The 22,118-nt window shown below is 38.2% G+C and overlaps 1 protein-coding gene across 2 annotated transcripts in view; it reads left to right on the top strand.

Moving 5' to 3' along the window:
* zmat4a (zinc finger, matrin-type 4a) overlaps window positions 1-22,118 on the top strand; it is a 277,406-nt gene that overhangs the window by 85,252 nt on the left and 170,036 nt on the right. For both annotated transcript variants that reach the window (XM_047382377.1, XM_047382376.1), the window contains exon 3: window positions 7,231-7,320. In XM_047382377.1, coding sequence (XP_047238333.1) covers window positions 7,231-7,320 — 90 coding nt within the window. The remainder of the gene's footprint in view (window positions 1-7,230; window positions 7,321-22,118) is intronic.

Below are 22,118 nucleotides of genomic sequence, written 5' to 3'. Positions count from 1 at the left end.
AGATCTCATGTTCTAAGTAGTAATGTGTCAATGGACCCATTTGTCAGGCTGGTCCCAGCCACCTTTTCAGGCCTTCTTCACCTAGGAGAAATATAAATGTTTAGGGTTATCACTCACATCATCAGGCAATATAGTGGGACGACTCTTCATTAACCTTTCCAGAGAAATCATGAGTATTATGACCAGCAATGCCTGAAAATAAACAGTTTGATTATACAGTCATCCCAGTACAACAATTTAACATAAACAAGAAATCACAAATTTGGGTAGTAAAATCAGCAATTGTCTTTCTTTCACCATCTTCATTTCACAACACATAATCATATTTGTACATTGTTATTTCCAATATTATTTTATACAAAGAATACAAAAATAAACAACATTTCAGTCTTGCTGTGTACCAGCTTATTAAGGAGTAAAAGAAGATAAAAAGCAAATAGATTAGTTATAAACAGAATCATTCCATTCAGAAAAAGGAAAGGATAGCCTACCTTTGTAGCACCTGGTGGTCTGACACAAAAACTATGGATACTTGGCCTCTTGTCACCCTTTTGCAGCATCAAGTAGTGAAAGTTGGAAAATGTATTTGTACTTCTGCCTACCACAATAAACCTATTTATGCATAAATAATGACTGTGCCATCTAAACATTATAAGTTAAGTTTTATTTAAGTTTTAAGCCCAACTTTCTGTTCATTTTATTATCCATCATTCTATTCTTACCTCTGTTGTTTGATTTTCCGTACAATTGTAATGTTTTTCCTTATGTACATTGCCTTGAGTGCCTTGTAGCTGAAAAGCGCTATATAAATATAGTTGACTTGACTTGACATAAATCGGTATGTATAATCCACCTGGGATTTTATTGTTTTATTATTTACTGCCACATTTGGTGAAAACCAAGCTTTAAACATAGGACAATAATTTTAATCTTGTCAGAAGGCGATGGTAGGTTTATTCTTTTCAAATTATAGAGAGTTAACAGCATTTTTTCTCCTAATGTAAGTCTTAAATGAGTGAAAGTTTTCCCAAGTTTAATCATTGCCATTATTAGTTATACAGTTTTCGAAAAATCATCTTTTGGAGTCAGATAAAATCTGAGTCTAACTGGTCGAGGTAAAATCCTAAACAATATTAAAATCCTAATTTTAATATTGTTTTCATTAGTTCTAGTGCTTGTTGCCTTAAAATTGTCACATTATTGTTCTGTAGAAAGTTTTTCCCTTCCAGCTCGTAAAGAGTTTTCACACAACTGGTGCTGCCAATCCTAGAACACGCTGATGTTATTTATGGCCATGCCACAGAAACTAATCTTCATCCCCTCAAACTTTGAAATACTCTGTATTTAGAAATACTTAATCCAATTTAATTCACAATATGGCCTGAGAAATACTGATCAGTTATCTTTTTTGTGTTTTACACCAAGAATTATGAAAAATTTGACGTTTTGCATTTCAGTTTAAAGCTACATCAGCTTGAATACTTTGCCTCACTTACTTACTTGCTGTATCACTGCTATTTATATTTACTTTATTGTAAAACATCTTTCTCTTGCTTTCAGTAAGAACAAAGGTTCATTTATTCTGAACATAATCCTCACAGAGATATGCACATGAACTCTGCATCTGTATGTTGTCTTATTTTGTGTCTTGATGTTAAGTCTATGTGCCATGCAGTTGCTATGCTGGTGGTTGTGAGTGTATGAGTGTATGTTTGCGTGTCCTTGAGAATGTTGTGAGTATTTCTGTGGGATTTTTTCATGTTTGTTTGATTCATATTTCTGTTGTTTATCTTCTGTTCTGCAAGGACCCTCTAAAAAATGAGATGGTGCATCTCAAGGGGTTACCCTTGAAATAATCAGTTGTCAGTGCTGCCAATTATAGTTTTTTTTTTTCTTTCTATACATAATATGTGCCATGATAGGGTTAAATAAAGTCAAAATCAGGTTGAAGGACATTGGATCTTCCCTAGAAATGTTTCTGTTTGGCCATGATAAAGCTGCTCTCTGGTTCCATAACAATTTTTTGTGGTATTCATCACCAAGATTATAACGGCTCTGAATGTTTTATTCTAATCTAGCTTTATTTAGATCTATCTATATTTTAAATGCAGTAAGTCATTATATTTAAGATTGGGGTCACTAGTTTTTATTACTTGCTATTATTTTAATAATGCTTTTAAAATAATAATTTCATTAGTTCTAGTGCTTGTTTTACTGTCTTTCCATACCTCAATTGGTCTCTTTTATGTGTAGGCATCAAAAAGGGTCAGAGTATTGTGTTCATTAAATTGTGAATGTAAGTATTAAATCTGAACCATAGGTACCATTTTTTAAATCTGGTTCAATTACATTTAACTGTAACTGAGTCCTGTGGAAAAAACTCACTCACTTAATGAAATTGGTGAACACAAAAATGAAGAGCATGTTATGTCTTATAATCTTAGTTTGTCTTACCCAGTTTTATAAACACACCGTACAGTTTCAGTCAGGCATAAATTACACTTTTTATTTATTTCAAGTGACTGAAGTTTGTTTCAGTTAACTTAAGTTTTCTCCATTTCAGTCCTGTCCAGTAATTCTGTTAAAGTGCATTTCATCTTGTGTTAAATTTGAGTCTAATTTGATCATTCTGAACCTGACTGGAAAAAGTCCAAACATTTATTAAAATCCTGTTTTGCGAGGAGACATTGTCCCTTTCTGGCACTTCCCTTTGTTTTATCAAAAATAACTGACCTAATATCATTATGGTACTGTTCAGGATCAGACCTGCTCTTGTAGTCTCTAACTATTGTTGTGATACCTTATTTAATAAATAACACTGAGCGTCAGATAGTTTAAAATGTTTTACCCTTCAAGCAGGCGGTCCATGGCCTGGTCAGGACTGGTTCCCCAGTTTATGTCTTGTTTGAACTGTTTCCCCAGACCTAAAAACTCAAAACTCCAATTAGTTTCAAATCAGAAAACAATTTAAATTAAATGTATCCTGCCACATATACCCTAATTTTTACATAACATGAAACAGACATTCATTTCACAAAAACAGACAGACAAAATGGACAGACATTGGCCACATGAAAGTTTGATTACCCTGTAAAACCGAATTTTAGAGTGGAACCACTTTGTGTCACTTAATGGTTAAAAATAATTTCTTACCATTTTTTGGTGAGTCAACAATTATTTTGGGACCCAAACAAGCTCCATCAAACTGTTGTTTTAACTTGTTAAAGCATCTTTGTGGTTGAAACATGCTACTATATTTCTCCTCCCTGTCTCCAAGCCTGATCCTAGAGAACAAGCAGGGAGCTCATTTTCTAGTGATGTCTCAGTCATTCTCTCACTTCACACACACTTTCAAACACTCTGGCCAACCAGGCGGTACAGCACCGTTTCCAGGTCCAAATGAGAGCTTATTTCCTTGTCTCTCAGACACCAAAGCTTATTCAAAGCAGAGTTTCACATTCACAATGGCCAGTTGATGTTACATATTATATATATATATATTTTGTTTTCTTCACAACTGATTACTCACAAGGAAGACTTCCCCTCGGCAGTATCTTTCTGACTTCTTTAACGAGGTCCAGGACCCTACAAACCTTACCTGAGTTTGCGCAGCTATATCCCTGCGTGTTTATTATTATTATTAAGAATTACAAAAACAGCTCACTTAGAACTAACAACACAGCCAGAGTGTTTTTACAGAAAAAACACTGGAGATTTTTTAATAGGAATCTCCCTACCTTTTGGTTTGTGGCCGCTGCTGTGATGTTTTGTCCTTCTGTGGCAGCGCTATCCAAAAGTGGTTTTTGCCTCCAGGGCGCGGGCAGAAACACCAATTTGTCCGAGCTACCGCACCGTTGGCGGTCAGCTCACTGTTATTGACTCACACACATTCACACTGGCCAGTTGATGTTACATCTTTTATATATTTCTATATGTATTTTTTTTCTTTTCTTCACAGCTGATTACTCACAAGGAAGACTTCCCCTTGGCAGTATCTTTCGGAGGGACTTCTTTAACGAGGTCCAGGAGTCTACAAACCTTACCCGAGTTTGCACATCTATTTCCCTGCGTCTTTACTTTCAAAGAAGTGGGCTTTGAGATCCTTTAAGAAGATCAGGGAGGCCGTTTAAACCCATACACTTCCCCTCGGTAGTATCTTTTGACCCCTCTTATGGAATGGTTGGGACCCTACAAACCCTAACCGAGTATTTGTGTGCCTCATTCAGGGAGATTGCTTTTATATTTTGCGCGAGGGAAACCGATCTTTCCTTGCATAGAATAAAGGAACTTCAAACCTACTTCCCTTAGACTCTAGTTTTTTTTAGAAGATTGTACCGTTCTACCTGAACTGCCACCGTTAGAGTCGCACCGCTTATCTACACGCCTTACGGTTTAACGCGTTCGCAACAATTATTCTGAACCATTTCTCTGCCTCCAAGAGTTACAAAAACAGCTCACTTAGAACTAACAACACAGCCAGAGTGTTTTTACAGGAAAAACACTGGAGATTTTTTAAAAGCAATCTCCCTACCTTTTGGTGTGTGGCCGCTGCTGTGATGTTTTGTTGTCCTTCTGTGGCAACCCTATTCAAAAGTGGTTTTTGCCTCCAGCGCGCGCGGAAACACCAATTTGTCCGAGCTACCGCACCCTGTTGGCGGTCAGACGTCTCGGAGTTCCTCCGGTCCTTGGTCCCCAGAAGCAATCACACACTCTATCTAACTCTGACTCTTAAAGGAGCGACTCTCAAACAGTTTCTAAGTTTTAGCTCCTTTAATCTAAATTAGGCAGAGGATTGATTACAGAGATCAGCGCTGAGGCTCCCATCTCGGACCGTCGCAGTTTGTTAAAGGATGACGAAGAGCCCCGATAGAAGATCACATGTAGTTTTATATCTGGCACTCCAATGCAATGGATGTGCCCTCCCTCAGCAATTATCAGTAGCCTATGTGTCACCATTGTGGTGTCTATCTGTTAGATTGTGTATTGGCGGGTGTCCATACTTAATCTGAGTGTGCTGTGGCTTTCTAATCAACCCAGTTATACCAGCTGCTCCACTATCAAACCCAGTGCCCCAGCCTCAGGTCATTCATGACAACCCTTAGGCCATTTATCCTTGTACTGTATGTCTATGAGCATTCTTATCCTATTCTAACAAAAGGGAAACTTTAGAACTTATGCTTTATATCACTATGGTATAAATGGGAAAACAGCTATGAGTAATATTAATAAAGGTTATTCCTAACAAATGCTATAACACCCTTTAAAGAATCTATTACATTTTAAATTTCCACATTATCACAGAAAAACACAGTGGAGGACAATAATTTTGTTTCTTCCCCTATACAAATCGATTCTCCTGTTCATAGTGTTACTCCCTCATTGCGTGGTGGACTAGACAATGTAGCCCCCCTTGAAAAAAAGGCAATTATTCATAGGAGGCTGGCTCACTGGCCAAACTAGAACATCTTATTTCTCATCATTAATAGAAGAGAATAAGAATAATTCTAGGGTTTCTTTTTAGTGCAGTTGCTAAACTTACGCAGAGCCATAGCTCTGTTGAGCCATCCATTCCCTTAGCTCTAAGCAGTAATTTATGAGATTCTTTTTTAAATAAAATTGATTCAAATAAAAATAAAATCATTGGCATACTCATGAACATGGTTATTTCATCCTCAGTAAGTTCTATTCAATTCAGTTTATTTATATAGCGTCAATTCACAACACATGTCGTCTCAAGGCACTTCACAACAGTCAGGTACATACATTCCAATTAATCCTAACCATTGAACAGTGCAGTCAAAGTTAGTTATTTATTCAAATTGGATAAAAAGTTTTTCTGTCTAAGGAAACCCAGCAGATTGAATCCAGTCAGTGACTTGCAGCATTCACTCCTCCCGGATGAGCATGTAGCGACAGTGGACAGTCACTGGCGTTGACTTTGCAGCAATCCCTCATACTGAGCATGCATGTAGCGACAGTGGAGAGGAAAAACTCCCTTTGAAAAAGAAATTGCTTAGTCAACCAATTAATGTAGATGGCATTACATTGCCCTCTGGTAACAAACTAAAAAACCTTTGTGTCATTTTTGACCAGGAAATGTCATTTAAATCCCATATTAAACATGTTTCTAGGATTTCCTTCTTTCATCTCCAGAATATTGCCAAAATTAGATAGAAATATCCTGTCCAGGAATGATGCTGAAAAACTAGTCCATAAATTTGTTACTTCAAGGCTGGACTATTGTAATTCTTTATTATCAGGATATCCACAAAATGCAGTTAAAAACCTTCAGCTGATACAAAATGCTGCAGCAAGAGTTCTGATGAAAATTAAAAAGACAGATCATATCTCTCCAATTGTTGCTTCCCTTCAGTGGCTCCCTGTTAAATCCAGAATAGAATTTAAAATTCTCCTCCTCACATATAAAGCCCTTAATGATCTAGCTCTATCATACATCAGAGATTGGATTGCTCCATATATTCCTAACAGAGCACTTCGATCTCAGACTACAGGTTTACTGGTGGTTCTTAGAGTCTCTAGAAGTAGATTGGGAGGCAGATCCTTTAGTTATCAGGTTCCTCTCCTGTGGAACCAGCTCCCAGTTTTAGTCCGTGAGGCAGACACCCTGTCTACTTTTAAGGCTAGGCTTAAAACTCAATGCAATCTGCTAGGTTTCCTTAAATAGAAATACTTTTTAACCAATTTGAATAATAAGTTGGATCTGTTTGACAGTTAGGATGAATTGGATTGTATGTATCCGACTTGAAATATGAATTATTGGATTGAATTGACTTTGTAAAGTGCCTTGAGACAACATGTGTTATGAATTGACGCTATGTAAATAAAACTGAACTGAATTGAAAACTGAATTGAAATGCACACACCACTGTTCAGACTGGTAAAAAACTTTGAAAACCATGTCTTCTTTCCCTTTCATTTCACAAAAATGCAGTATTTTGTGTTGGTCTGTGCCCTGATATCCACATTAAATATATTGAAACTTGGGGTTTTAATGTGAAAAAATGTGACAGCTCAATTGGTCTGAATACCTTTGCATGGCACTGTATTTTAAGGTATCTCTTCGCTAAACCCTCTTCATTGCTTCCTCCACATTTTAACAATTACTTATGGCTATGTGTTAAAGATTAGACCATATTTAAACAACTTGAGTCTTTAGAGTGATTGAAAATAATTGGTATTAACTTATGTTTGCATTTGTCCGCCTTTCAGAGTCGGAAACACGCCAATAAAGTGCGGCTGTATTACATGCTACATCCTGTAGATGGAGGCTGCCCGGCCAAGAAGCTCAGAACAGACGATGTGAGTCCTTATTGTTGAATCTCTTTTTTCCATTGTATGTTTCCCCACAGCCTCTGTAATCACTGTGAAACATGCATGCATCAGGTCAGGGCTGTGGGAAACATTCACTGTGATTAGTAATTATCCTCCTCACCAAATAGATAGACAGCAGTGCTTCATTTCTGCACCAGTGAACAATGGGTGGCAGATGATGCCAACCTTTCATTAAAACCAGACACATTGTTTGGAATTCAGCCTGCAAACTGTTCCTGTCACATGACATGACTGTCAGGGATTATGTCCTTTCATTCCCTGATCCATAAAAGTTTTGTTGGTTAACAAGTTTGTCCCAGTTAGGAGAAAAGGAAAACACGTTTTTTTACATCAGCCTCGCTGATGATAAGATCTCATGTTATTGTCACAGTGGAAAGGATTCTCTGGGTTTCCAAGTGGTGTAGTGATGATGAGGCTGAAGGGAAGAAACTGAGGTCTGTCCTGCAATGATTGGGAGGCTGCCAGCTATCAGTGAAGAAATCTGGGTTTTTGATCCAAATAAGGATGCATCAAGAGACAGTAATGCTTTCTCCTGCCACCTCGGCTCATCATCCAGCCCTGCTGTTGTGTTTCTGTTCGCATCTCCATTTCCACTTCATCCCATCACTTCGCTCTACTCTGCCCGTCTGTCTTTCTTCGTTCTCATCTTCTCTCCTGCCCTCTGTTCCCCTGTCACATGTCTGCAATCACATTTCCTCTCCTCCTCTGTTACCATCGTATTCCTCCTTTTACTTTCAGTTATTTTTTTCCTCAATCATCCTTCATTTCTTTCCTTCAAGTTTGAACTATTATCCTAGATGTTGTCATCTATTTTGTTTTCCTATGTTCAATTTCTCTGTTGTTTATTTCCCTCTTTTTGCCTTTTGTTTCTTTGTTTAAGTTTCATTTTTAGGTTGATTTCAATGATTCCAGTTTCTTTTATCTACTGAGTTTTTGTCCTTTTTTATTTCTTTGGACATTGTGAGATATATATTTTGTAATTTTTTCCCATCTTCATGTATATTTCATTTTGTTTTCTTTGCTATTCCTTTTATCATCTCATTAATTTTCCAATAATTCTTTATCTTTGTTTTGTTTTTTTTTGCTGCAGTTTATGTCCTGTTGAGTTTTTTTTTTCTTTATCTTTCCATGTACATCTCTCCCCTTGATCTTACGTTGCCTTTTTTGTCTCTGCTGATGGGATGTTTTGCAGTGTCTGACAATATTACAATATAATGCACCTAAAGTTCTGTTGTATGAATTTTACCAATGTTATTGTCTCTGACAGAGAAGCTATATTTAGATTTTTCAGCATGGAACATTTAACTGGGTTCTAATATCATCCCAACACAACTTCATCCTGCAGTTTCATAGGTTAATATCTCTGTGATTTTGCTATGAAGGATTATGGATTGTTTTATTGTCTTAATAATATCCCACTGGACATATAAGTTGATATATAAAAAGAAATTCTCACAAAGTATAGCAGATGTAGATTCAGTTACCCTAGGGTTTCTGCTTTGAGTGTGTGATGAAAACACTCATGTCCGCTTCATGGATTTGCAGTTTGGAGGGATTAAAAATAGACATGTACAAACTGGTGTTCAGAATGTGTCGAGTAGATTAAATAAATTTTTTCAAGGAGCTGATGAATTAAGTCAGTGAGAGAGAGAAGACGAGAGATGGATAAAAGTTGGTGAATCAGGAAAATGAGGAGTGCCAGAGAATTTGATTCAGATGACCTGGAGATGTCTAGATGAGAAACGCTGTGGATTTTCTTTAACAAGTTTGTTGGATACATTCATATCTCTTGAACTTAACATAGCATGAAAAGTAACGAATATTTGCTTGGTTGATATCTTTCTTTGCTTCTTGGTAATAATGGATGTTATAGCACCAGATAGTCAGTTTATTTCCCCTTAAATAGTCGCATATTTCTTTGGAAAATGGTTTTGTGGGTTGAGGGATAGTGTTGAGTGTAGGTTGCGCTCATGAAAAACTTGCCAAATCCTCTCTGCTACTGCAGAATAGCATTTGGTAGATGTGAAGAGAGGTGATCCTGTACTTCATCAAGGGAAGTGAAACTGATTAGTATTGATGGTAGAATAGATGGAGTTACATATAGGACCATCATGCAAAGGTAAGTTGATGGTGTGAAAACATATGAATAAGGTGTATGAATAACTGTGAGGCATTCTATAGACAAGCTACAAACTGTTTTTGTTTTTTTGCTGAAATTAATATCTGAGATCTTTATCTAAAATCTTTGTGGAAATTAAAGGCAAGATGGCAGATGTGTCACTAAAATGTTGAGAGGACACAGCTACTCAGAAGTCTCTCAGAGAACTGTATCACTTCTATAATTATGACATACAAATGTAATGTTAACCTAAATACCTGTGTTGAAATAGATTCTACTTTAGTGTGATAAAAAAAGAATATTTTGCAAAGTAAATAAAAAAATTACTTTTTTTCAATGTTGATTTTTCTTGTTATATGCTCTTTGATGTAACTCTAGCAGCTCTCAGTATCAAAGCCAATGTGTTAGTGTTGTTCTTTTGTGTGTTGTTGCTGACAGAAGCTGTCTAGTTTTAATGTCAATTGAGAATGCAGAGTAATTTGTTTCTACATGCACTCTAAAATGGTTGTGGTCAAGAAGATGTTAATTAAAATGTTAAGTGAAATATATTAAATGTAATTAGTTTCTCAAATTTTTTTTGCCTATTATTCAAATACATTCATAAATACATAAAACTGTTTGGAGTAAAATCTGCTTCTTTTAGTTAAATAAAACAATTTTTATTTATTTATATAAATTTATGTCACTGAATTTAACTTAATATAATTAGGCAAGTTTTTAATTTACAGAGACCATCTTTTTGTCAAGATGTCTAATCTTTTTTAGTTTCTACAAATTAACTGATGTTATGAACTGCAAACAGTGGACAGTTCAACCTAAAATAACACCCATGTAGCCTAGAATGACTTAATGTCTTGTATCCTGATCTGACATGAACTTTCTAACTCCCTGTTAACATTCCCTCTTCAGTGATACCAGAGCATAGCTTTAAGATTCTGTGAGAACAACTGCACTCACACAGTAAAAAAAAATACCCTACGTCTACTCAATAAAATTAAGGCCACACATTACAACCAATATTATTAAGTAGATTTTACTACATTTGGATTTGAGTTAAAGGTTATTTATTTAGACCTTTTACATTTAGTCATTTGATTTAGGTATATTCAATTAGAAAATATAAATTAATTAATTATAATTTAATTAAATAAATTAAGTTGGCATGAAAAATAGAACCTTCTAAATGTATATAATGAATACATTTTATTAAATTTACATACAATTACATAAGACTGATGTAACCTAATCAGTCAATTGATCAATGTATTAATTGCAGTCATTAAAATGTAAATACTAATTTCTTTGAATTAACAATCAAAAATTAATAAAGGACTAGTCACTTTATTTGAAATCTAAATTTATATAACGAGTTAGGTATAGCTAAATGACCTTTAGTAAACTGGGCAACTATTCTGTATAGAGCCAAGTATTTGTAAACACTGTAAAAAGGCTCATTAATCAAAGTCCTAATTATTGAGTGTAAATTGTATATTTAAATTCTCTATGATTAAGCAGTGTTCAAAATAGCACGTTAAAAGTCAGACAGGTATGATCACTCGTGTGAAGTAGAAACTTGTGCATGAAAAACTAATAGGAAAAAAGAAACCCCCAGTCGGTTGTGGCAGATGGCCGCTCACACCGAGCCTGGTTCTGCTGGAGGTTTCTTCCTGTTAAAAGGGAGTTTTTCCTCTCCACTGTCGCTACATGCATGCTTAGTATGAGGGATTGCTGCAAAGTCAACGCCAGTGACTGTCCACTGTCTCTACATGCTCATCCGGGAGGAGTGAATGCTGCAAATCTCTGACTCGATGCAATCTGCTGGGTTTCCTTAGACAGAAAAACTTTTTATCCAATTTGAATAAATAACTAACTCTGACTGCACTGTTCAATGGTTAGGATTAATTGGAATGCATGTACCTGACTGTTGTGAAGTTCCTTGAGACATGTGTTGTGAATTGGCGCTATATAAATAAAACTGAATTGAATTGAAATATGAAGTGATTCATTTGAACCAAAAATTGGCTCTTTCTCTAATGTAACATAACATCAATTCTAAAGTAGGAATTGACACTAGCTATCTAGAATAACAAATAGTGGTACTGATCATCAGTTAATTTGTCAAACCATGAACATTTACACTCAAACAAGTTTGAAAAATTGAAACTCAGCACCAACTTACATACTTTAACAAGCATTTATAAAAAGGAAAAACAAATCACAAATATGTAATTCAATTGCTCTGTGTGCAACAGTACATATTGTGTAACTTTGAGAGTATAGGTCTACTTTAATGTAGAGTGCACAGTGACCAGTCTTGTTTCAAGCAAAGTTTGCTCAAGTTTCTGGGCCTTGTTTGACAGCTTTGAAGCATCCAGTTCTAAGAGAAAAAGAGAAAAATGTTTTTGAAAAACCTCAAAGGTGTATTTGAGCTGCCTGGAATAACAGATTCAGTGCATAGGTCAAGCCGAGGAGGATGGAGCATGCCCTGGTGATAGGTTGAAGCCCTCTCATGACTTCCACACCCTCAATAACAATTGCATTGTATTTGGGTCCAGTTCCAGCCATTGTGATGGTAGTGATTGCCACAACAAGCTGCTAAAGTTCCTTCAGCTTGTCAGTGTTCTGCAACATGAAATTGTAATCAGTGTCACAGTATAACATGTTGAAAAATGCATTGTAGGCATATCACATCACTACCAGTACAGCTGGTAAAAAACTCGCCACCTAAAAAAAATAGGTCACATACTCTAACATTTTATTGGACCGCATTTATCTTTGTGGCATTGTTTCGATAAGCTTCTGCAATGTCACAAGATTTATTTCCACCCAGTGTTGCATTAATTTCTCACCAAGATCTTGCATTGATGATGGTAGAGTCTGAGCGCTGCGCGAAGCCTTCTCCAGCGCATACCAAAGATTCTTAATGGGGTTAAGGTCTGGACTCTGTGGTGGCCAATCCATGTGTGACAAAGATGTCTCATGCTCCTTGAACCACTCTTTCAGAATTCGAGCTGGATGAATCCTGGCATTGCCATCTTGGAATATGCCCGTGCCATCAGGGAAGAAAAAAATCCATTGATGGAATAATCTGGTCATTCAGTATATTCAGGTAGTCAGCTGACTTCATTCTTTGAACACATACTGTTGCTGAACCCAGACCTGACCAACTGCAGCAACCCCAGATCATAGCACTGCCCCCCACAGGCTTGTACAGTAGGCACTAGGCATGATGGGTGGATCACTTCACCTGCCTCTCTTCTTACCCTGATGCGCCCATCACTCTGGAACAGGGTAAATCTGGACTCAGACCACATGACCTTCCTCCATTGCTCCAGTCCAATCTTTATGCCTCCCTAGCAAATTTAAGCCTTTTTTCAGCCTCACTGATTAGTGTCATTTTGCTCGAGATAGTTCTGAGCCACATGCAGACGAAACACTCAGAAGAAGAAACAGGTTTAAGAAGAAGATTTATTTTCTTAAACAAAAGGTAAATAGGAAATATGCAGGAACTGGTAAATCGCCAACTGTACAAAGAAAGAGAAAAAGCAGGTAAATCAAGATGCTATAGTTAACATGGAATAGATAAATCAAGACACTACACTTAACGTGATTAATGGAATATGATGAGAAGCTTACTATGTTTGAGTAATCTAACCGCCAGGGGGGGTTGAGGGATTCGGAGACTGAGTGTTCGGCACAGACGTTTCTCTGGTAAGGCTTGAGAAATCTGTGAGGGATGATGAGGAGTTCAGAATGGAGGTACTTGCGTTGGAGGGTGAACAGGTTACGCTTATGCCAAGGTTCAGATGACGGTGAAACAGGAAGCTGCCAGCTGGTTGTTGTCCAGACGAAGTAAACAGGAATCTTGGATTTTAATCCACAAAAATAGGAGACCTTTCTCCAGAAGTCGAAAATCCAAAACAGCAAAAAAATGCTGAGAGCGAAGTCAGGCATCAACAAGAGTTATCCGAAGGTTCAGGTAAAACAACCTGCAAAGGAGCACAAATGAAGGTTACTAAGATCATAGCATAAAGCATAAAGATTAGTTGTGGCTTCAGCTTGTGCCACTGAAGGCAAACACTTTGGCGCTGAAGTGCTGGCAGCCTCCTGCTTAAGTACACCTCCAAGCAATCAGCAGATTAGTCACAACTGTCACCTAGCACACCTGAGAACTCCAGCACCATCTGAGAAGTGAAAATAGTAAACAAGAAAAAGAACACACACACCAAACTCCAGATCCTGACAATTAGTGGTTTTCTTTAGGCTACACAGCTGTTAAGTCCCAATCCCTTGAGTTCCCTTTGCATTGTGGGTGTGGAAATGCTCTTACTTTCACTGTTAAACATAGCCTGGAGTTTTACTGTTGTTTGTCTTCGATTTGATTTCACCAAACGTTTATTTCAGGATTTTTTCCAGCCACATTTCTTCGACGATGGGTCCCCACTATCCATCCAGTTTTTAATAATGCGTTGGACAGTTCTTAACCCAATTATGGTTGTTTCTGCAATCTCCTTAGATGTTTTCTCTGCTTGATGCATGCCAATGATTGGACCCTTTTCTCCGACCATGGAATGTGTCTTTCGACATGGTTGTTTAAGAAATGAGAAGCAATTCATTGCACCAGTTGGGGTTAAATAACTTGTAATAATGGCCCACGCAGTAATTATCCAATAGGAGGCACATACCTATTTGCTTAGTTAAATCCAGGTTGCAACTTTTTTTGGGCCAGGCACTGTATTCCAAGGCTTTAATTTTGGTGACTGTGGCGTCTAAAAACAAGTTCTTTTGAACATGACATCAGATCAGGAAAAACTATACATTTCAAACATTTATTCTTCTAAGATTTATTTATATAAACTCTATACTTGGTTGGGGGTCCATTTGCATAAAGTACTGCATCAATGCAGCATGGTATAGAGAGGATCAGCAGCCTATGGTTCTGCTGTGTTGTTCAGGAATCCCAGGTTGCTTTGATGGATGCCTTCTGGATTAATGAGGCAGGGCAACAACTTGCTTTATAAATTGAAGAAAAAGAAGTTGAGAAAAAATCTCTTATCATTCTATCAAAAAAAAAAAATTATTAAAAGGGGTTGTGGTCTATAAATAAGGTTAATGCATATTAGGTTTACTACAATGAATTCCTTGATGAGATGCCCACCATGCTCTCCAAGGTATTCTATGAGGCTCAAAAGGATGACTTCCCTGGTCCTCTCAACATAGGAGCATGCTGAGTTCTGGAGAGGAATGCAACAACTGAGAAGTCAGTCACAGAAGAGGGGGATGAAGAGGGTGTTTCTCTGATATAGAAAAAGAAACAACACCCATAGGAACACTGTAATTTTCTTTATTTGCATTTTGTATATTTGGCTAATCATACCTAAAAATCCTGGTTCTTCCAAGCTTAAATGCAAGAGTATGTCATAAAGGCTGCAAAAGATGTGCAACTTCATTCTGCACATTGGCCATTATTCACTGTCCTATTATTTGGAAATCTCATTAGATAAAATTATTCTTGATATGTAGAAGTATCATACCTGGAGCAGTTCCATTATGTATTTAGTCTTTGTCCAACAGATCCCCCTGTGGCATAAAACAGGGCCAGTATCTTGGAAGTGTGTAGGTCCAGTGCAGAAATAAATTATGACTCTGGGGGTACTGGGGAAATTCTCTGAAATTCAGCATTGAGCTGGAAAATAGTGCTACACAAGAAAGAAAAAGTTTTAGATGTTCATACAACAATAGGTTATGCTGCCAAGCCTGGTCTGAATCATACCCTTCCACTTTCCAAAGACTACAAACAGTCTTAACACTAGAATGAAAACCTATAGATAAGTCCTGCTCACGGGGTTCACCACACATTTGTGAGTTTTTTTGCCCCATACATGCCCCAAGTATTCTAGAGTTTCAGTTTTGCCTTTGCGAGCAGGGTGGGGATGTTGGACATGTTGGCCCTGCTGAGAACTTAGGTGCCATCCATCCATCCGTCCATATCAGTTTGTGTGCTGAACAGATCTGCGAGTGGAAACACAGGCATCTCTGTGTCAGGCTAGATGATGTATGTTGCTGAGTCCTCCATACCAAGGGGTCCATTTCTCACAAACATAAGATTAGAGTCAGACCACTGACAGATCGTTATGTGAGAACTTCACTTTTTGGCTCGGCTCTTTCTTTACTACAATAGACTGGAGCAGCACACACAAGCCAAGTCTCCATTCTATTTATCCTTTTCCTGTTCCATCTTACCATCACTATTGAGCAAGTCATGAAAATACTTAAGCTCCTCCCCTTGAGGTAAAAACTAAAGACTAAAAAAGCATCAGTGAAACAATAATGTTCCCAAACCAGAAATCCTCCTCTGTAAGACAGTGTGTTGAAACCCTATCCATGAACACCACAAACAGAGCTGATGTCAAGGAGAAAGGGCAAGAACAGATTCCTTGCCTAAATACACAAACTGTCTTTGTCTTCTCTGAAAATACTAGTATGTGTTTGAAGAAAGAGCGTACAATATTTGGATATTCTTTTTGGAGTAACCACTCCAGAAATTACTTAACAAGAGGGTAATTACAATGATTTAACTGCCAGCATTCTAGAGCCAAGTAATGCATGTTTCACATGGCAAGATTTAACATTTTTTGTTTGATTTTGACCTCACACATGATGATAAAAAATCTGAGATATAACATGTTTGGTCCTACAGTGTGTGGTGTACAGCAACACAGCAAGCGCAATACGAACAGATTTCACTCACAAACATTCAGATGTCAGACAGGAAATCTTGCATAACCACTCAAGATCATTCAGTTTAGAGTAAATAAACATTGCCCGTTTGCTAGTTTGTGGACTAATTTTAACAGAGAAAAAATATTATGAAAAGAATAGGCATTATTACAGGAGTGGAAACAGTGTGAGCAGGGGCTGCACTCTTGATATGGAGGTGAGTTGTGTTTCTTTTTCTCAGGGAACACTGTCACACACTGTGTTTAGATTGTTCTCTGTTCTGATATTTCATTGAGATTACCTGGTTAATTACAGTTGAAATAAATGTGCATAGATTTTTGGTGCACCATGGCAGTTGTTTTGTCTTCTGTATTTTGGATCCCCCTGTGTGTTTGTATTACCTCGCTTTCTGATTGGCTACACGTCACATTCAACAGGCTACATGCTCGTTTGTCCTTTGGTAACAACCCACATGCTAGGACGTCGGGCCAAGACAATCCAACATGTTGAAAATCTCTGATGTGATGTTGGAGTGTTCCAGACGTCCATCCGAGTAGACTAGATCACTCTTAACTCACCAAACACAACTGGAATATCTCAAAAGATTATCTTTAGAGCCATCACAATAATCTGGGCATCCTTAAGAGTGTACAAAGGGGAAGATCGGGTCAAAAATCTGCATAATTATCTTGCCATGTGAACCAGGCATTAGGCCCTACACTACTCACAGAAACTTCATTCTTGATGCCAAAGTCAGGATTAGGAAAAATAGAACATATATATAATAAATTCCAGATTATAAACCTCTACTTGCAAGAATCTACTACTAGAGGTCCAATGAACTTGTGCAATAAATGAAGAGCACGTTCACAATTCAATTACCAGTATTGTGAATCAGACATTTATATTCACCCTCATCAACATGGAAAATTACCAAAGGATTTTGAAAGGCTGGACTGCTGTGTGATTAAGGGGACCGGGTGCGCTCAAGTGAGTGTCAACAAAGAGGCTGAAGTGAGTGACGAGATCCTGAGGCTGTTCAATTCAGACACTGAAGAACAGGACTTTGATGGTTTCAGTGCGCAGGAAGAAGATAAAGAAGGCGATCAATGACTTTTGACCTGGTAGGCTGCAGTGTATATCAGTTAGGAGATATTGGAATGGTGTTCGTGCACTGTTCAGTAAAAAAGCATTAGCAACGAAATTTGTGTGTTACTGATAACGTACGTATATTTAAAAGTTAGCCATGTTAGCCACTGTTCGAAAAAAAGCATTTGCAATATGCATTTGTTTATATTACCATACGGATTAAGTTAAAAGTTAAAAATTTCTCACATGTAATATCTTTCTGTGTAAATCATATTACAACGTGGGACACCCACGGCTTAACGTCCGGTGTGGCCTGTACAAGTACAAAATTGATTTTATTTCTAAAATTAGAGCATGCGGCTTTTAACCAGGTGCGCTCTGTAGTCCGGAATTTACGGTATATATTTTTTTAAATTTCACCATCTCCTTTGAAATTGGTAGGGTGAGGACAATTTCTGACCAAATCAATTGGAGCCTCACATATTGGGGATTTACTTTTTTTTTGTTTGTCATAGTAAATCAGTGTGGCTCTATAGGCTGACCTTAGGCCCTTGGTAAAAGGGCACATTGCTGTGATGGAAGAGAGCTACACTTCAACTACACAGATGTGATGTGACCAGGCTGTGTTTAAAAGGTGGCATCATCTAAAAATACACTCAGCAGCACTGCCTCCAGACAGTGGGAGTGTGTATGACCTGGCATGGCCCTACACATGGACCATTGGGCTAATGGCATCTGACAACTGTACATGCTGCCGGTCATGCTAGTCGCTTTGATAACCTGCTTTCATGTTGAGGGGGAAAAGGAGGGGGTGTGAGTCGAGTAGCATGTTCTTGATTTAAGAATAGTAGATTGGCATGTTCTAGTGAAGGGTTCTGGTTTTTTTCTACCAAATTGATTAGATTTGACTAGATAGAATACAGGTTTTACTGTGTTACTGGCACAGATTATCCACTAAGCAATAAAATTGCCAATTGGATTTCCCAAGATTTTATAAAAGAAAGTTTTTAACAGTAAACCCTAGTGTAGTCCCTTTATCTGGGCTCTGCAGAATGCTTTGTGTTTGTATCCTACTCAGTCTTCTGCTGTGTACTGACATTCAAACAGACATGGATTTCTTCAACAGTGCAAAAAAGTTCAGAGCGTTGCCCAAGGCAATGTTTCAAATCATCAAACTAATCTTAACTATCCGCCCGTCTGTCCGTCGTCTATATCCGTGCAGGGCAGCTGTTGAGCTGTTGCTTATTTCCAACGGCCACAGTTGTCATTGGACGAAAGGGGGAGTACACCCTGAACCTGAACAAACAACTATTGGCACACACACTCCATCATAAGGGCAATTTAGAGCAAGCAATTAACCTAACAGTCATGTTTTTGGACAGGAAGCCCTGTGACAATTCACTCAGCAAACTAATCGTACTTAGATTACTTGAGTTTACAGATCTGGTTAAATGTCACAAAGTGCAAATTATGTTTAGGGCAGCTTATTACACATTACATGGAAATATTCAGAAAATGTTAAAGGATCCAGTGGGAGAATATAATTTTAAGGGTAACTGAAATTTAAAAACATTAACTGCACATACAACAAAGAGAGCCTTTTGTGTTGTTGTATGTGGTGTTTGGCTTCGGAATAATTTAAATGTGGTGCCATATAAAGGAATGGTTTCAGATCGATATAGGAACGAGGACAGGGCTTGAATATTAACAGGGCTATTTGGGATTTATCCATTTATTTATTTATGTAATGCAATACTTTTTATACCTATTTTGCAATTTAATTGTTTGGTTGTTTTTATTGTCATGGATTTTGTTATTTTGCATTTCAATTAAGCAGAGAAGAGAAATTAAAAAAAAAAAACTGACCAAAAATTTAAAAGGGAGAAAGGATGGGACTTTACGTGTTTTCTTCTAACCACTCCTTTTGGGACAAGGACCTAACACATAACAAAGGGAATGTCTTGAGGATCAGTTTATCTGCTTTTTTGTTTTGCTGCTTATGCTTCGTTGTCTGGTTGTTTTGTTTCTTCTGAAGTGTCCAAAATAAAGTACATCTATTCAATACAATACTCATGCAAACTAACTGATGAACACTGAACTCTCATTGTCGTGGGTCATTCCTGGCTTTACCTTCAAAATACCCTCCTCAATTGTAAAGAGAGCCGTGTTGACGCATGGAGCACTCATTGTCAGTCTGCTGTTTACGGTCTGCTGTCCCTTCATGTGGCCCATTGCTTTTGGAGGAGGAATCCTCTACAGTCGACAGGTTGAAAGGTCCTGCAAAATACCACCACTTGAAACAGATATTTAATAAAAATAAGGGTCTCTCCTTACCACCACACCGACGTTATGATTGTGCCATAGATCTTTATCCTGGAGCTCCTTTACCCTCTAGTCGACATTAAAATCTGTCCAAACCAGAACAAGATTCCATAGAGAAATATATAAATGATTCTCTGGCAGCTTGCATTATTCGCCACTCATCTTTCCCATTGGGTGCAGCCTTCTTTTTTGTCTCCAAGAACAATGGCTCACTACGTCCCTGTATTGACTACGGAGGCTTGAATCTGATAACGGTCAGGAATAAATATCCCCTTCCATTGCGTTCCTCTGCTTTTGAGCCAGTACATGGGTCTACCATTTTCACAAAATTAGACCTACGAAATGCCTATCATTTGGTTCGAATAAAGGAGGGTGATAAGTGGAAAACTGCATTCAAAACACCTTTGGGCCACTTTGAATATTTAGTAATGCCATTTGGCCTCACTAATGCCCCTGCAGTTTTTCAGGTTCTTGTGAATGACTTTCTCAATGACTTTGTCTTTGTCTACCTGGATGAAACTCATCCTTTCCAAGACTCACTGATCATCAAAGACATGTCCGTTTAATCCTTCAGTGCCCTCTTGAGAACCGTTTTCAAGTGACAGGTCAGGGTTGGATGACAAATTGCATTCCTGTGCCTTCTTTTCTTGCTGCTTATCCCCCCTGGAGAGGAAATATGAGATTGGAGATAGGGAGCACTTAGCCATCAAAATGACGTTTCAAGAGTGGCAACATTGGTTGGAGGGAGCTCTCCATCCAGTATTGGTTTGGACAGACCACTAGAACCTATCCTACCTCCGAGCAGCCAAACGTCTACATCCCCATCAGTCCCATTAGTCGTTGTTCTTTTCCAGATTCAACTTTATCGTATCCTACAGAGCATGCTCACGTAATACTAAACCTGATGCCCTATCCAGGCCAGAACCCACTGTTAGTACCGTTTTGCCTCCTTCCTGTGTTATTGGGGCACTAAAGCTCTGAGCTCAGATCCTGATCCTGGCACCGGACTTCCTAATCATATTTATGTCCCAGTGTCTGTCCGTGACCGGCTCATTCACTTGGCCCAGTCAGCAAGATTCTCGTGCCAACCTGGAATAATTTGCACTATTGCCTTCATTCTGAGAAATTTCTGGTGGCCGTCAATGAATAAGGATGTGAAGGAGTACGTTTTGGGCTTTTCAGTTTATGCAAGCAGTAAATTTTGTAATCAGCCTCCTAGTGGGCTTCTTCTGCCACTTCCAGCTCACAAGCTGTAGATTTTGTTACAGGTCTCTGACTGGGGGTCTCAATTTATATCTCAAGTCTGGAAGGATTTGTGCTCGGCTCTAGGGACGAAAGTGGCTTTAAGTTCTGGTTTTTTGCCTCCCAACTACTGGCCAAGCGGAGCGCACAAATCAGGAATTGGAAGTCATGCTCAGGTGTCTCTGCTCCTCCAATCCCTCTTCCTGGAGCTCCCACCTTCCCTGGGTGGAATACGCCTATAACTCGCACATTTCTTTTGACACTGGTCTGATTCCCTATGAGTCTTTTTTGGGTTCCTCTTTTCCCCTCTGATGAGAACAATATCTCTGTCCCCTCGGTTTGCCACCACATGTGGCATTGTAAAAGAGTGTGGGTCATGGCTAGCATAGCTCTAAATCACACTCAGGAACAGAATCGCAGACGATCTCCGACACCCCGGTCGTGGCCGGGTCAAAGAGTTTGGCTCTCAAATACAATCCAAATACATTCCATTGAGGTCTATAAATAGAATCTCTCACCCAGATTTATTGGTTCTTTCAAGATTGAGTCAATAATAAACCCTTCAGCTGTCCACCTGAGCCTGCCAAATTCCCTCAGGGTTCACCCCACCTTCCATGTTTCGTGGATTAAGTCCATGTGTGCTAGTCCGTTGTAGTGAATAAAGCCAGCCTTTGATCAACCTTCAACTGATTTTCTAGGAAATACTTCTTCTCTGTGTAATCACCTTTGACCTCACCATCCTTTCAGAACGCTGCATAAAAGAAGGACCTTTGTGGCAGCTATCCTCAGAGCTTTGTTCCTGATAGCTTAGTCATAAGCAAACAATAAACCCTTAAAACCATCAAGTCTCTGAGTTCTCTCTGCATGTGCAGCTAAGAATATTTATTGAATCATCTATAGATCATCCTACGTGCACACTGTGATATGGTTCTGTCCAATAAGAAGAATATCTTTTGAGGGTTGTAAGCCTGTCAGTCTCTTTCAGTATGGATGTTTGTTGGACGGTGATGTTGATGATGTTTTGGATCACAGTGTTGTATAAATGGAACTGGAGTCACTTCTGGTAGGTCGTCCAGCTTATTCGGTCTTAGCTGTATAGTTCTGCCTTCATTGCCACTCTACTAAATTTACAATGTGTCTAAATTTTACATCAGCTGTTTTAATGTTACAATATTTTGTTCCATGTTAAAGTTCAGTTTATTTATTTTCTTTATTCTTGGGTGTAAATAAAGGCACTTTATTTGTTGTGGTGTGAAAAAATAATAATACATTT

Source organism: Girardinichthys multiradiatus, chromosome 12 (genome assembly GCF_021462225.1).
Source record: "Girardinichthys multiradiatus isolate DD_20200921_A chromosome 12, DD_fGirMul_XY1, whole genome shotgun sequence".
Lineage (NCBI taxonomy): Eukaryota > Metazoa > Chordata > Actinopteri > Cyprinodontiformes > Goodeidae > Girardinichthys > Girardinichthys multiradiatus.
Note: the sequence above shows the minus strand (reverse complement) of the source record. Positions and strands in the feature narration are given on the sequence as shown.